The sequence below is a fragment of the Haemorhous mexicanus genome, chromosome 1 (genome assembly GCF_027477595.1).
Source record: "Haemorhous mexicanus isolate bHaeMex1 chromosome 1, bHaeMex1.pri, whole genome shotgun sequence".
Taxonomy (NCBI): Eukaryota; Metazoa; Chordata; class Aves; order Passeriformes; family Fringillidae; genus Haemorhous; species Haemorhous mexicanus.
Genome location: NC_082341.1, coordinates 158,805,122 through 158,818,418, shown reverse-complemented (window position 1 = coordinate 158,818,418; position 13,297 = coordinate 158,805,122). Strand labels below are relative to the sequence as shown.

General features: G+C 67.2%; 1 protein-coding gene across 3 annotated transcripts; it reads right to left on the bottom strand.

Moving 5' to 3' along the window:
• Nucleotides 1–1,762: 1,762 nt before the first annotated feature.
• On the bottom strand, nucleotides 1,763–13,011 carry PARP10 (poly(ADP-ribose) polymerase family member 10). Of its 3 annotated transcripts, none has more exons than XM_059869067.1 (11): nucleotides 12,860–13,011; nucleotides 12,311–12,471; nucleotides 9,884–10,117; nucleotides 7,553–7,771; nucleotides 6,240–6,796; nucleotides 4,912–5,124; nucleotides 4,679–4,814; nucleotides 3,603–4,547; nucleotides 3,398–3,531; nucleotides 3,151–3,331; nucleotides 1,763–2,349 (listed from the first exon to the last, which is right to left on the bottom strand). In XM_059869067.1, exons 1-11 carry the CDS (start codon nucleotides 12,994–12,996, stop codon nucleotides 2,042–2,044), a joined length of 3,225 nt encoding a protein of 1,074 aa, XP_059725050.1. In that variant the 5' UTR covers nucleotides 12,997–13,011; the 3' UTR covers nucleotides 1,763–2,041. The 3 variants fall into 3 exon arrangements, with proteins under 3 accessions (XP_059725050.1, XP_059725055.1, XP_059725060.1); XM_059869072.1 differs by having other exon boundaries at nucleotides 3,151–3,328; XM_059869077.1 differs by lacking the exon at nucleotides 1,763–2,349 and having other exon boundaries at nucleotides 3,168–3,328; nucleotides 3,402–3,531.
• Nucleotides 13,012–13,297: the final 286 nt, after the last annotated feature.

Genomic DNA, 13,297 nt, shown 5'->3' with positions numbered 1-13,297 from the left:
GAACAGGCGTATGTGCAGCCCCCCAGTGCGTGAGCGCACCTGGGTGTGGTGGACCCGGGTGGACACGGGTGTGCCCGGCCCCGGCTGGCTGCAGGCACGCCCCGGCGCAAGCCCCGCAGTGTGCACGGGGAACACACCCGTGCACACACACACACGCACACACACACACTGGGGGGGTCTCGGGGGCTTCAAAGACCCCCGGTGGCCCCCGCCACATCCGGTTGCTGGCGTGGCACAGCCCCCCGACCCCCAGCCCCATCGGGGCCATCGCGTGCCAAACTGACCCCGGTAACCCCAGTTCAACCGCGCCCACCCCGCGGGGCTCAGAGACCACCGAGCACCCCGGACCGGGGAGGCGTGAGGAGCCCCCGGGACCCGACCCCGGGGCGGTGCAAGGTGGCACCGGCAGCGCCGAGGTCGGGACCCTGTCCCGGACACTCTGTCCCCACCGTGGTACCTGCCGTGAGGGGTCCAAGGCTCAGCCCCCCACCCGCTCTCGCTGCGGCCGTACCGGGGCTGCCGCTCGCTCTGTCCGTCCGGATCCGGTGCTGGCGCAGCCGCTCTTTCCGCGGTCATGTGCCGGTGCCGGCACGGGCGCAGGGAGCGAATCCCCCGGCCAGAGCCGGACAAAGGGCCCTTTTCAGCGGCGCTGGGCCCCGCGGGCCCCTCGGCGTCAGGGGACAAAGGTCCGGCACGCTTGGCACCGGCAGCGCCGGGCACTCCCCGCCCGGGGCACCCGCGGGGCGCGGGGCACCGGACTCTGCAGAGGGGGTGGGCGTGCGGCCAGGACCCCTCCTGCACCCCCGACCCCTCTGGGCTCTCACCTCCATCCGCAGGCGCTCCGCCGGGAGTGGGGCTGGCGCCACGTGCGCAGGGCTGGCACGGCTGGCACGATGCCCGTCGGGATCCCAGGGCTGGCACACGTCAGCGGGGCTGGCACACGCCGGCGCGGTGCCACCGCACCCTGCCCGAGAACTGCCCGTGCCCGCGGGGCCAGGGCCGCTGGTGTCACCCTCGTGCCCACCCCGTGTGGGCTCCCCAAAGGGGCGGAGGGGTCACTGAGACCGCCAGTCCTGTGCTCACCCACCTGGGGCATCTCAGTGGGCAACACGGACACGGAGGGAACACCGGGCACCCCTGCCTCTCCCTGCTGGAGGGTCTCATCCAGTAGGCAGCAGTGCTGCCAGCACTGCCCACGGCGGGGCCTCTGCCCACATCCACAGGGTGGGCATCGGGGTACCCCCAGCACAGTTCGGGGTGCAGGGGGACAGAGGAACAGGCAGGGAGCAGGGAGGAGGCAGGCAGGGAGCAGGATGCAGGTAGGGAGGAGGCCGGGAGCAGGTGGGAAGCAGGAAGGGTGCAGGGAACAGGCAGAGGTGCAGGTGGGGAGCAGGGAGCAGGTAGGAAAGAGGCAGGGAGGAGGGAGGAAGCAGGGAGCAGGTGGGGAGCAGGCAGGGAGCAGGATGCAGGTAGGGTGCAGGCAGGGAGCAGGTGAGGAGCAGGAAAGGTGCAGGGAACAGGCAGAGGTGCAGGAGTGGCCAGAGCCACCACCCAGGGGACACAGCATGCACACACAGCCAGGCTCCTGCCTGACCCCAGCTCCCAGTGCTCCCAGCTGGGTGTGGGACCCCATCCACCCCAATCCCAGTGATCCCAGTTGGGTCCGAGACATTCCTCCTACTCCAATGCTCCCAGTTGGGACTGGAACTTCCCCTCCCCTCTCCCCGTCCCCCCTTAATCCCAGTCATGCAAAAGGCCCCAATTGATTCAAAATTCCAAATTTTATTTGCAGTTTTATTCCAAATTTCACTTTGGGTGAGCCAAAGTCCTCCTGCCCACCTCCTGCCCTGGCATGAGGGTGCCCAGGAGGGTCCCCAAGTGAGGATCCCCCTGCTCTGAGCTCCTGGGCAGGGCAGGAACATCCCTGCACACCTTGAGTCCCTGGACACCATAACCCCCGCTTTGGCACCAGTGCCAGGGGACGTCGAGAGGATAAAAAGGGGTCCTTGAAGCAGAGCCCCTGCCGGGGGGCTCCGAGGGCTCAGAGGGGGCCCCCGTGGCGGCTGCGGCAGGTGATGAGGTACTGGGGGTAGGCCTGGGTGTCGTTGAAGATGACGAAGATGTCGGGCTGCCGCGGGTCATCCACCACGCTGTGGTAGCGCTGGGGCACCCCGGAGCCCTCCCGGAGAGGGGGTGCCTGCAGCCCGGGCCGCCCGGCTGTGAACTCCCCAGTCAGCACCATGGCCATGAAGATGAACTTGGTGCCGTTCGCGCTCGGGGGTGAGTAGCGGTCCCGCGCCGAGATGACCGCGCGCGCCGCGAAGTAAACGCCGCAGCCGTAGAGCGTGGCTGCGGGGACGGGCATCAGCTGGGGCACGGGGGCTGTGCCAGCGGCACCGGGACCACACTGGCACCCCGAGGCCCCACCGGCACCCAATTCCACACTGAAGGTGCCATGCCAAACTTGGCAGCCCATTCCCATCCACCCATGATCAACCCGTTCCTGTGTAAATGGCACCATGCCCACCTCACCATGCCATTCCTACACCAAGGGTACCGTGCCCACCTTGGCACCCCATTCCCATGCCCCCATTATCACCCTTTTCCTGTGCAAATGTCACTATGCCCACCTCGCCATTCCATACTGCTGGCAACCAATTCCACACCAATGGCACCGTGCCCTCCTTGGCACCCCCTTCCCATCCACCCATGATCACGGTGTTCCTGTGCAAATGGCAGCATGCCCACCTCACCACCACATTCCACTCCAATGGCACCGTACCCACCTGGTCACCCCTTTCCACTCCAATGGCGCCATGCCCACCTCACCACCCCTTTCCACTCCAATGGCACCGTGCCTTCCTTGGCACCTCATTCCCATGCCCCCATGATCACCCTATTCCTGAGCCAACACAAGCATGCCCACCCTGTTCCCACACTGCTGGCACCATGCCCACCTCAGCACCCCATTCCCATGCCAATGGCACCCAGTGCCCTGTTCCCATGGTGCTGTCAGCACCATGCCCACATGGACACCCTGTACCCTGACAGCAATGCCCCCCCTTGCTGCCCTGTTCCCATGCTGATGGCACCGTGCCTGTTCCTGCCCCAAGGGCACCCCTGGTCACCCCACACGCGCCCAGCGCTCACCGTTCTTCCCGCAGAAGCTGCGGTTGAAGCCGTGCAGGCAGATCTCACAGCTGGAGGCCTTGGTGGTGCCGTGGAAGAGGACGCGCTCCACAGCGGTGCCCGCGGCGCAGGCGCGCTTCACGCTGCCCTTCTTCAGCTGGTACTGCTTGTACAGCACTGGATGGATCAGCTTCTGCACCTGCTGGGCACCGCTGTGTCACTGCTGCGCCACGGGGACACCCTGGGGGTCCCCCATGCCCAGCCCCACCTGCACGATGCTGATCTGGCTGTGCAGCTCCTCCAGAGTCCCGCAGAAGTGGCGCACCGTGTCAGCGAACTCCTCCGAGTCCTCAGCCAGCGCCATCAGCCGCACCTCCTCCTCCAGCCCAGCCACCTCTGGCCCTGAAGGACAAAACCCTGGTGAGCGTGGGCGCAGCGAGGGGCAGGGCTGGCCCCACGGCACCCACACACACCGAGCAGGAAGAAGGTGCTGTCCAGCGGGGGCTGGCTGCGGCAGACGGGCACGGCGCGGGCGCTGCCGATGTCGAACTCCTCCATGCGCTCCAAATCCACGGTGAAGGGCCGCCCATCCAGCACCAGATCCAGCCGGCGCTCCTGGCGCCCCCAGGCCTGCTCCAGCAGCGCCGCTGCCTCGGGGGCGTAGGGGACAGCGGTGCCAGAGGGGTCCCAGCGCACCCAATGCGCGGCGGCAGTGGTGTCAGCAGTAGCAGCGGTGTCAGCAATGGCAGCGGTGGCACCGTGCCCCGGGGGTGGCAGGCGGTGGAGCAGCGAGGCGAGGTCTCGTGCGGCAGGGGCCGTGTAGTCGGCGAAGCCGTGCAGCGTGGCGGTGTCACCGCGCAGGCTGAGCTGCACGGCGTGCCTGCACCGCAGCAGGGCCAGCGCGCAGCGGCCGGAGGCCGGCAGCGCCCGCAGCCGCTCGCTCGCCACGTCCTGCGCCCGCAGCCGCCCCGCCAGCGCCTGCTCCAGCTCCTGCACCACCACGGAAGCATCCTGCTCGAAGGAGCAGAACACCGTCAGCCACGCCACGTCCGCCACCAGCAGCGCCTCCTCCAGCGAGGCCTCCAGCGCGGCCAGGAGCCTGGCATCCTCCTGGGCCTGCTCCTGCTCCTGCTCCCGGCTGTAGGAGCGCAGGGACAGAGCGGTGGCACGCGCCAGCTCCTCCTGCTCGTCCCTCGCGTGGTCCATGGAATACTGGATGGCCAGAGCCATCTGCACCTCCTCGTCCTCCACGTTGGTGTCCGAGAGCAGCTCCCTGGCACCATCGCCGCTGGCTGCACAGATGAAAGTGGCGTTGGGGTCCCACTTGTTCCCAGGGATGGTGTCAGGAAAAAGGTCGGGGCTGCCACGGCCGTCGGTGTCGCTCGGGCGCAGTGCTGCCAGCACCTCCTTGATCTCCTCTGCGGGAGCAGAGGGGCATCAGCCATGAGGCCCCCCCACCATGTCCTGGAGGAGGACCAGCACCCGTGGCCCCCTCATCCCACCGCAGCACCAGGAGAGCGGGCACCAAAGTGGCACCCTCGCCCCTCACCTGCGCTGGAATGGAAGCCGTGGTCACCACCATCACCATCGCCATCAGCGGCGGCACTGTGGCCCTCAGGCAGGTCCTGGTGCCAGGAGTGTGGTCGGGGCTCCCTGCTTGGGGGCAGCAGCTCCTCCAGCTCCAGCTGTGGGGATCAAGGGGTGGCATCGCCAACGCTGCACAGCAGGGACCAGCACAATGGCACCCGCTTGCCAGACCCCTCCCTCCCCACGAGGCTGCACCTGGGGATCTGGAGGGCTCCAGGGTTCACCGTCCAGCTGGATGATACACTGGAAGCGTCTCTCCAGCTGCTGCAGGAGGCTCTGCCCAGGCAGGTCCCGCAGGAAGCGGGCAACGCCGGGGAAGCGCAGGGTTGTGGGGTGCGAGACCACGGAGTCCAGCAGGCTTTGCAGGAAATCCACCATGGCCTGGCACCGGCCCGGCTCCCCGCTCACCTGTCAGCAGATGGGCAAAGGGTCAGCACCTGGGCACCAGCACCTGCCCAGCTCCCCACTCACCTGCAGGCAGCGTGGGCAGCACCACGGGGCTGGCAGCCTCTGGCACCAGGATGTGCCGTGAGCATGGGGAGGTGGGAGGGCAGCAGAGACCCCTGCCCGCACCCCCGTCTGTACCTGCCCACACCTGGCTGTACCTACCCACACCTCCCTGCACTGCTGCCTGCACCTGCCTACACCCGCCTGCACTGCTGTCTGCACCTGCCCACACCTGCCTGCACCTCCCTGCATCACTGCCTGCACCCACCCACACCTACCACACCTACCTGCACTGCGGCTTGCTCCTGCCTGCACCTGTCCACACCTACTTGCACCTGCCCACACCCCTGCCTGCACCTGTCTGTACCTGCCCATACCTCCCTGCATTGATGCCTGTACCTGCCCACACCCCTGCCTACACCTGCTTACACCTGCATGCACCTGTCCACACCCCTGCCTGCACCTCCCTGCACTGTGGCCTTTACCTGCCTACACCTACCACACCTACCTGCACTGCTGCTTGCCCCTGCCTACACCGGCCCACACCCCTGCCTGCACCTGTCCACACCTACCTGCACCTCCCTGCACTGCAGCCTGCATACACCCACACCTACTACACCTACCTGCACGGCTGCTTGCTCCTGCCTACACCTGCCCACACCCCTACCTGCACCTGTACCTGCCCACATCGGTCTGTACCTGCCCATACCTCCCTGCACTGCTACCTGTACCTGCCCACAGCCCTGCCTACACCTGCTCACACCTGTCTGCACCTGCCCACACCTACCTGCACCTCCCTTCACTGCCTGCTGCCTGCATCTGCTGACACCTGTCTGCATCTACCTGTACCTGCCCACACCTGCCTGTACCTGCCCACACCTGCCTGCACCTCCCTGCACCACTGCCTGCACCCACCCACACCTACCTGCACTGCTGCTTGCTCCTGCCTACACCTGCCCACACCCCTGCCTGCACCTGCCCACACCTCCCTGCACTGCGGCCTGCACCTGCCCACACTTGCCTGTACCTGCCCACACCCCTGCCTGCACCTTCTCCTCCCCCTGCCTGCGGCTCACCCGGAACCCGGAGATGTCCCCCCCCTCCAGTGGCAGCAGGGACACTTGGGGGATGCTGCTGAGCATGTCCTGGTAGTGCTGCTGCAGGTAGCGCACGGCTCCCAGCTCTGCTGGCACCAGCGCCTCATCCTGCACCGGCCCCGCCGACATCGGCTCCGGGACCACCACCGACACTGGCCAGGGGGGCTGGGCCTGGCTGGGCACGGCCTGGAACCCCGCTGTGTCCTTGTCCCTGCTGGGGAAGGCAGCTGGGGGCTGCCCCAGCCCTGGGTATGATATAGGTGCTGCCGGTGCTGGCGCAGGGTCCGGCGGGGGGTTCGTGTGTGCCACGGTGGGGTCTGAGGATGGCGCTGAGTCCGGTGGGCAATCTGTGTCCAGCAAGGGCTCCCTGACCAGCAGGGGCTCTATGACAGGAGGAGAGGCCCTGTCTGGAGCAGGGACAGTGTCCAGGGACACATCTGTGTTCCGGTCCAGCAGCTCCAGGAAGGGAAAGTGAGGGGTGAGCTCCAGCACCATGTCCTGCAGCCGGTGTGGCCTCTGCAGCACCCGCTCTGCGGCTGTGGGGACAAAGGGACGGGCAGCTGGTGGCCCAGAGTGGCTCCCCGTGCTCCCATGATCACCCTGCTCCTGTGCAAATGGCACCATGCCCACTTCACCACCCCGTTCCACACTGAGGGCACCGTGCCCATCTTGGCACACCACTCCCATTCACCCATGATCACCCTGCTCCTGTGCAAATGGCACTATGCCCACCTTGGCACCCCATTCCTGCACCAAGGGCACCGTGCCCACCTTGGCACCCCATTCCCATGCCCCCATGATCACCCTATTCCTGAGCAAATAGCAACGTGCCCACCTCATCACTGTTCCTGCACTGAGGGCACCATGCCCACCTTGGCACCCCATTCCCATGCCCCCATGATCACCCTATTCCTGAGCAAATAGCACTGTGCCCACCTCACTACCCCATTCCACACCGAGGGCACCGTGCCCATCTTTACCACCCCATTCCACACCAAGGGCACTGTGCCCACCTTGACACCCCATTCCCATGCACCCATGATCACCCTATTCCTGAGCAAATAGCACCGTGCCCACCTCACCACCCCCTTCCACACCGAGGGCACTGTGCCCACCTTGACACCCCATTCCCATCCATCCATGACCACCCAGTTCCTGTGCAAATAGCACCGTGCCCACCTTTACCACCCCCTTCCACACCAAGGGCACCGTGCCCACCTTGACACCCCATTCCCATGCCCCCATGACCACCCTATTCCTGTGCAAACGACTCCCTGGCACCAACCCCTCACCTGCTGGCTCCTGGAAGGTGACGATGGCCCCGCGCCCGCCGGGCAGCAGCCGCACGTCGCTCACGCAGCCGCCGCCGCTGCGCCGGTTCTCAAAGTAGAGCTCGAGCAGGTCCCGGCCCAGCACCGGCCCCGCTGCCCGCACCAGCACCGCGGGGCTCCGCGGCACCCGCAGCAGCGCCAGCCCCTGCTGCCGTGCCCGCTGCTCTGCCGACGCCAGCTCTGCGGCACAGGCAGCGCTGGCACCGCGTCCCCGTGGCCCTGGTACTGCTCCCACCATGGCCATGCCACCACCCCCAGCATGGCCGTGCCACTGCTCCCACCATGGCCCTGCCACCGCCCCCAGCATGGCTCTGCCACCGCCCCCAGCATGGCTCTGCCACTGCCCCCACCATGGCCATGCCACTGCCCCCACCATGGCCCTGGCACTGCCCCCACCATGGCCGTGCCACCACCCCCACCTTGGCTCTGCCACCAGCCCCACCATAGTCCTGCCACCGCCCCTACCATGGCCCTGCCACCGCCCCCACCACGGCCGTGCCACCGCCCCCACCATGGCACTGCCCCCACCATGGCTCTGCCACCGCCCCCACCATGGCCATGCCACTGCCCCCACCATGGCCCTGCCACTGCCCCCACCACGGCCGTGCCACTGCCCCTACCATGGCCCTGCCACTGCCCCCACCATGGCCCTGCCACTGCCCCCACCACGGCCGTGCCACTGCCCCCACCATGGCCCTGCCACCACTCCAAGCATGGCCATACCATCTCTCCCACCATGGCCATGCCACCACCCCCAATATGGCCATACCATCGTTCCCACCATGGCCGTGCCACCAGCCCCACCATAGTCCTGCCACCGTCCCCACCATGGCTCTGCCACCGCCCCCAGCATGGCTCTGCCACCGCTCCCACCACGGCCCTGCCACTGCCCCTACCATGGCCCTGCCACCGCCCCCACCACGGCCGTGCCACTGCCCCCACCATGGCCGTGCCACTGCCCCCACCATGGCCCTGCCACCACTCCAAGCATGGCCATACCATCTCTCCCACCATGGCCGTGCCACCACCCCCACCGTGGCTCTGCCACCACCCCCAACATGGCTGTGCCACCGCCCCCACCATGACCATGCCACCACCCCCACCATGGCTGTGCCATTGCCCCCACCATGGCCCTGCCACCACCCCCACCATGGCTCTGCCACCAGCTCCACCATAGTCCTGCCACTGCCCCCAGCATGGCTCTGCCACCGCTCCCACCACAGCCGTGTCACTGCACCCACCATGGCCCTGCCACCGCCCCCACCATGGCCATGCCACCACCCCCAACATGGCCATACCATCGCTCCCACCATGGCTGTGCCACCACCCCCACCATGGCTCTGCCACCAGCCCCACCATAGTCCTGCCACCGCCCCCACCATGGCTCTGCCACCGCCCCCAGCATGGCTCTGCCACCGCTCCCACCACGGCCCTGCCACTGCCCCTACCATGGCCCTGCCACCGCCCCCACCACGGCCGTGCCACTGCCCCCACCACGGCCGTGCCACTGCCCCCACCATGGCCCTGCCACCACTCCAAGCATGGCCATACCATCTCTCCCACCATGGCCGTGCCACCACCCCCACCGTGGCTCTGCCACCACCCCCAACATGGCTGTGCCACCGCCCCCACCATGACCATGCCACCACCCCCACCATGGCTGTGCCATCGCCCCCACCATGGCCCTGCCACTGCCCCCACCATGGCTCTGCCACCACCCCCACCATGACAGTGCCACCGCCCCCACCATGGCCCCGCCCCCACCACTGCCGTGCCACTGCCCCCATGGCGCTGTCATGCCGGGGGGCTTGGCACCCAGCAGAACCCATACCCCAAAACACCACCCCAGTGCTCCCAGACCCCCCAGCCCATCATCCCTCAACCCCCCCAATACTCCCACCCCTGGCACCAGGGTACCCGGCAGAAAACACGCCCCAAAATGCCACCCTGATGTCTCCCCCAGACCCCCCAGCCCATCACCCCCTGCACCCCAATGCTCCCACCCCTGGCACCATTGTCCCCCCACCCTGTCACCCCAGCCCCTGTATCCTCACCTCACTGCAGAACCTGCACCCCAAAATGCTACCCCGGTTCTCCCAGAGCCCCCTGCCCCCCAATGCCCCCACCCCTGGCACCATTGTCCCCCCACCCACCCCTCAGACCCCTGACCCTGTCACCCCAGCCCCTGTATCCCCATCCCCCTGCCAGCTCCCTCCCATCTCGTTTGCCCACCACAACCCCACCCCAACACCCCCTCCCACCCTGGTGTCCCCCCATGGTCCCCAGTCCCACCTGGGGGGCTCAGGGGGTCCTGCAGCCTCAGCAGGCTCCAGCCGGGCACCGAGCCCTGGCACAGGGTGACAGTGCTGGGGGGGATCCCCAGCAGGGTCCCCAGGTGCTCGGAGGGGGTCCTGGGCTCCAGACCCCGCAGCAGCAGGTGGGTGGGGTCCCAGGGGGGAGCCGGGCGCACCCCCAGCTCAGCCCCCCCGAGCCTGTGGCTGCCGTGGGCCAACACGTTCTGTGCATCTGTGGAGGGAAGCCAGGCTCACTGGGGGCTCAGCCAGCACCCCCTCAGCCCCCGGGGGCACAGCACAGCTCACCAGGGCTCCCAGTTGGGACTGGGATGCCCCACACCCCATCCCAGTGCTCCCAGTAGGGCTGGGATCCCTCACAGCCTATCCCAGTGCTCCCAGTAGGGCTGGGAACCCCCACACCTTATCCCAGTGCTCCCAATAGGGCTGGGAGCTCCACACCCTATCCCAGCGCTCCCAGTAGGAACTGGGCCCCTCACATCCTATCCCAGTGCTTCCAGTGGGGTTGGGATCCCTCACAGCCCACCTCAGTGCTCCCAGTAAGGACTGAGATCCTCCACACCCCATCCCAGTGCTCCCAGTGGGGCTGGGAACACTCCCACCCTATCCCAGTGTACCCAGGGGGGTTGTGATTTCCCACACTCTATCCCAGTGCTCCCAGTGGGACTGGGATCCTCCACACCCCATCCCAGTGCTCCCTGTGGGGCTGGGAGCTCCAAACACAATCCCAGTGCTCCCAGTGTGGCCAGGACACTCCCCACCCCATCCCAGTGCTCCCAGTGGGGCTGGGAACCCCCACACTCTATCCCAGTGCTCCCAGTGGGGCTGGGATCCCCCACACCCTATCCCAGTGCTCCCAGTAGGAACTGGGCCTCTCACATCCTATCCCAGTGCTCCCAGTGGGGCTGGGAACACTCCCACCCTATCCCAGTGTACCCAGGGGGGTTGTGATTTCCCACACTCTATCCCAGTGCTCCCAGTGGGACTGGGATCCCCCACACCCCATCCCAGTGTTCCCAGTTGGACTGGGATGCCCCACAGCCCACCTCAGTGCTCCCAGTAAGGCTTGGACCCCAACATCCTATCCCGGTGTACCCAGTGGGGTTGTGATCCCCACACTCTACCCCAGTGCTCCCAGTTGGGACTGGGAATCCCCACAACCTATCCCAGTGCTCCCAATAGGGCTGGGAGCTCCACACCCCATCCCAGTGCTCCCAGTAGGAACTGGGCCCCACACATTGTATCCCAGTGCTCCTAGTGGGGTTGGGACCCCCACACCCTATCCCAGCGCTCCCAGTAGGAACTGGGCCCCACACATCGTATCCCAGTGCTCCCAGTGGGGTTGGGACCCCCACACCCTATCCCAGCGCTCCCAGTAGGAACTGGGCCCCCCTCACACCCCATCCCAGTGCTCCCAGTGGGGCTGGGAGCTCCAAACACAATCCCAGTGCTCCCAGTGTGGCCAGGACACCCCCACACTCTATCCCAGTGCTCCCAATAGGGCTGGGAGCTCCACACCCCATCCCAGTGCTCCCAGTGGGGCTGGGATCCCCCACACCCCATCCCAGTGCTCCCAGTAGGAACTGGGCCCCTCACATCCTATCCCAGTGCTCCCAGTGGGGCTGGGAGCACCAAACACAATCCCAGTGCTCCCAGTAGGGATTGGGATCCTCCACACTCTATCCTAGTGCTCCCAGTGGGACTGAGACCCCCAAATCCCACCCCAGTGCTCCCAGTGGGACTGGGAATGGTCACACACCCCATTCCAGTGATCCCAGTGGGACTGAAACCCCCAAATCCCATCCCAGTGCTCCCAGCTGGAACCGAGACCCCCAAATCCCACCCCAGTACTACCAGCTGGAACCGAGACCCCCAAATCCCACCCTAGTGCTCCCAGTTTGGACTGAGACCCCCAAATCCCATCCCAGTGCTCCCAGCTGGAACAGAGACTCCCAAATCCCATCCCAGTGCTCCCAGCTGGAACCGAGACCCCCAAATCCCATCCCAGTACTCTCAGTGGAACCGAGACCCCCAAATCCCATCCCAGTGCTCCCAGCTGGAACCGAGACCCCCAAATCCCATCCCAGTGCTCCCAGCTGGAACCGAGACCCCCAAATCCCATCTCAGTGCTCCCAGCTGGAACCGAGACCCCAAATCCCACCCCAGTGCTCCCAGTGGAACCGAGACCCCCAAATCCCACCCCAGTGCTCCCAGTGGAACCGAGACCCCCAAATCCCATCTCAGTGCTCCCAGCTGGAACCGAGACCCCCAAATCCCATCCCAGTGCTCCCAGTGGGACTGAGATCCCCAAATCCCATCCCAGTGCTCCCAGCTGGAACCGAGACCCCCAAATCCCATCCCAGTGCTCCCAGCTGGATCCGAGACACGCCCCCCTGCCCAGACTTACCCTGAGGGTCCTCGAAGGTGAGGAAGAGGAGGGGGCCGAGGCGCTGGCAGCTCTGCACGGGCCCCCCGCCCGAGCGCCGCCGGCTCTCGAAGTACAGCACCAGCAGCTCCTCGGGGGCGTCGGGGGGGACCCCCTGCACCTCCAGCACCGCCCCGGCCATCCTGGGGTACCCACATATTTGGGGCTGGGACCCCCTCGACGCCCCCTCCCTCCCCAATCCGCTGCGACCTCCCCGAGACCCCAATCCCACTCCCCAAACCCCCCCAGTCCGTGCCCCCCGCACTTCCCGTACCGAGCGCCCCCTCCAGCCCCGCGTTCCCGGGACAGGACCCCCCTGTAGCCCCAGGCAGGGACCCCCACCCCAGGGCGGGACCCCCCGATCGCCCCGGACCTCCCCAGCCCCGTGGGGGTCCCACACCCCCCGGCAGGGCCCCCCCACCCCGCACCGGACCGGGACCCCCCGATCGCCCCGGACCTCCCCAGCCCCGTGGGGGTCCCCCAACCCCGGCAGGGGACCCCCACCCCGCGGGGCAGGGCCCCCCCACGAACCGGACGCTGCGAGGCTCCGCCCCGGCCAAGAACCGAAACCGAAACTGGACCAAATCGGGAAGGGGAAGTGCAGGGGGCGGGACCGGGGTGGGGACACGGGACAGCCCCCCACGCGGGACACAGGGACGCGGGGCCATCCCGCAGAGGGGGAGCAGGGACCGCGGGAACGGCCACACGTGGGACACGGGACCAGCACCACGGGTGACAGGGGGATAAGTGACTGTCCCTTGTGCGTGACCGCTCCCACGAGTGACCAGGGACACGGAACTGACCCTAGATGTTATCAAGGGACACGGGAAAATCCCCACGGGTAGCAGGGGTACATGGGAACGTCCCCGAGAAGGACACGGGGACACGGGGCCATGCAGGCGACAGGGGGACATGCAGGCGACAGGGGGACAAGTGACTGTTCCTCGTGTGTGACTGGGGGACCCGTGA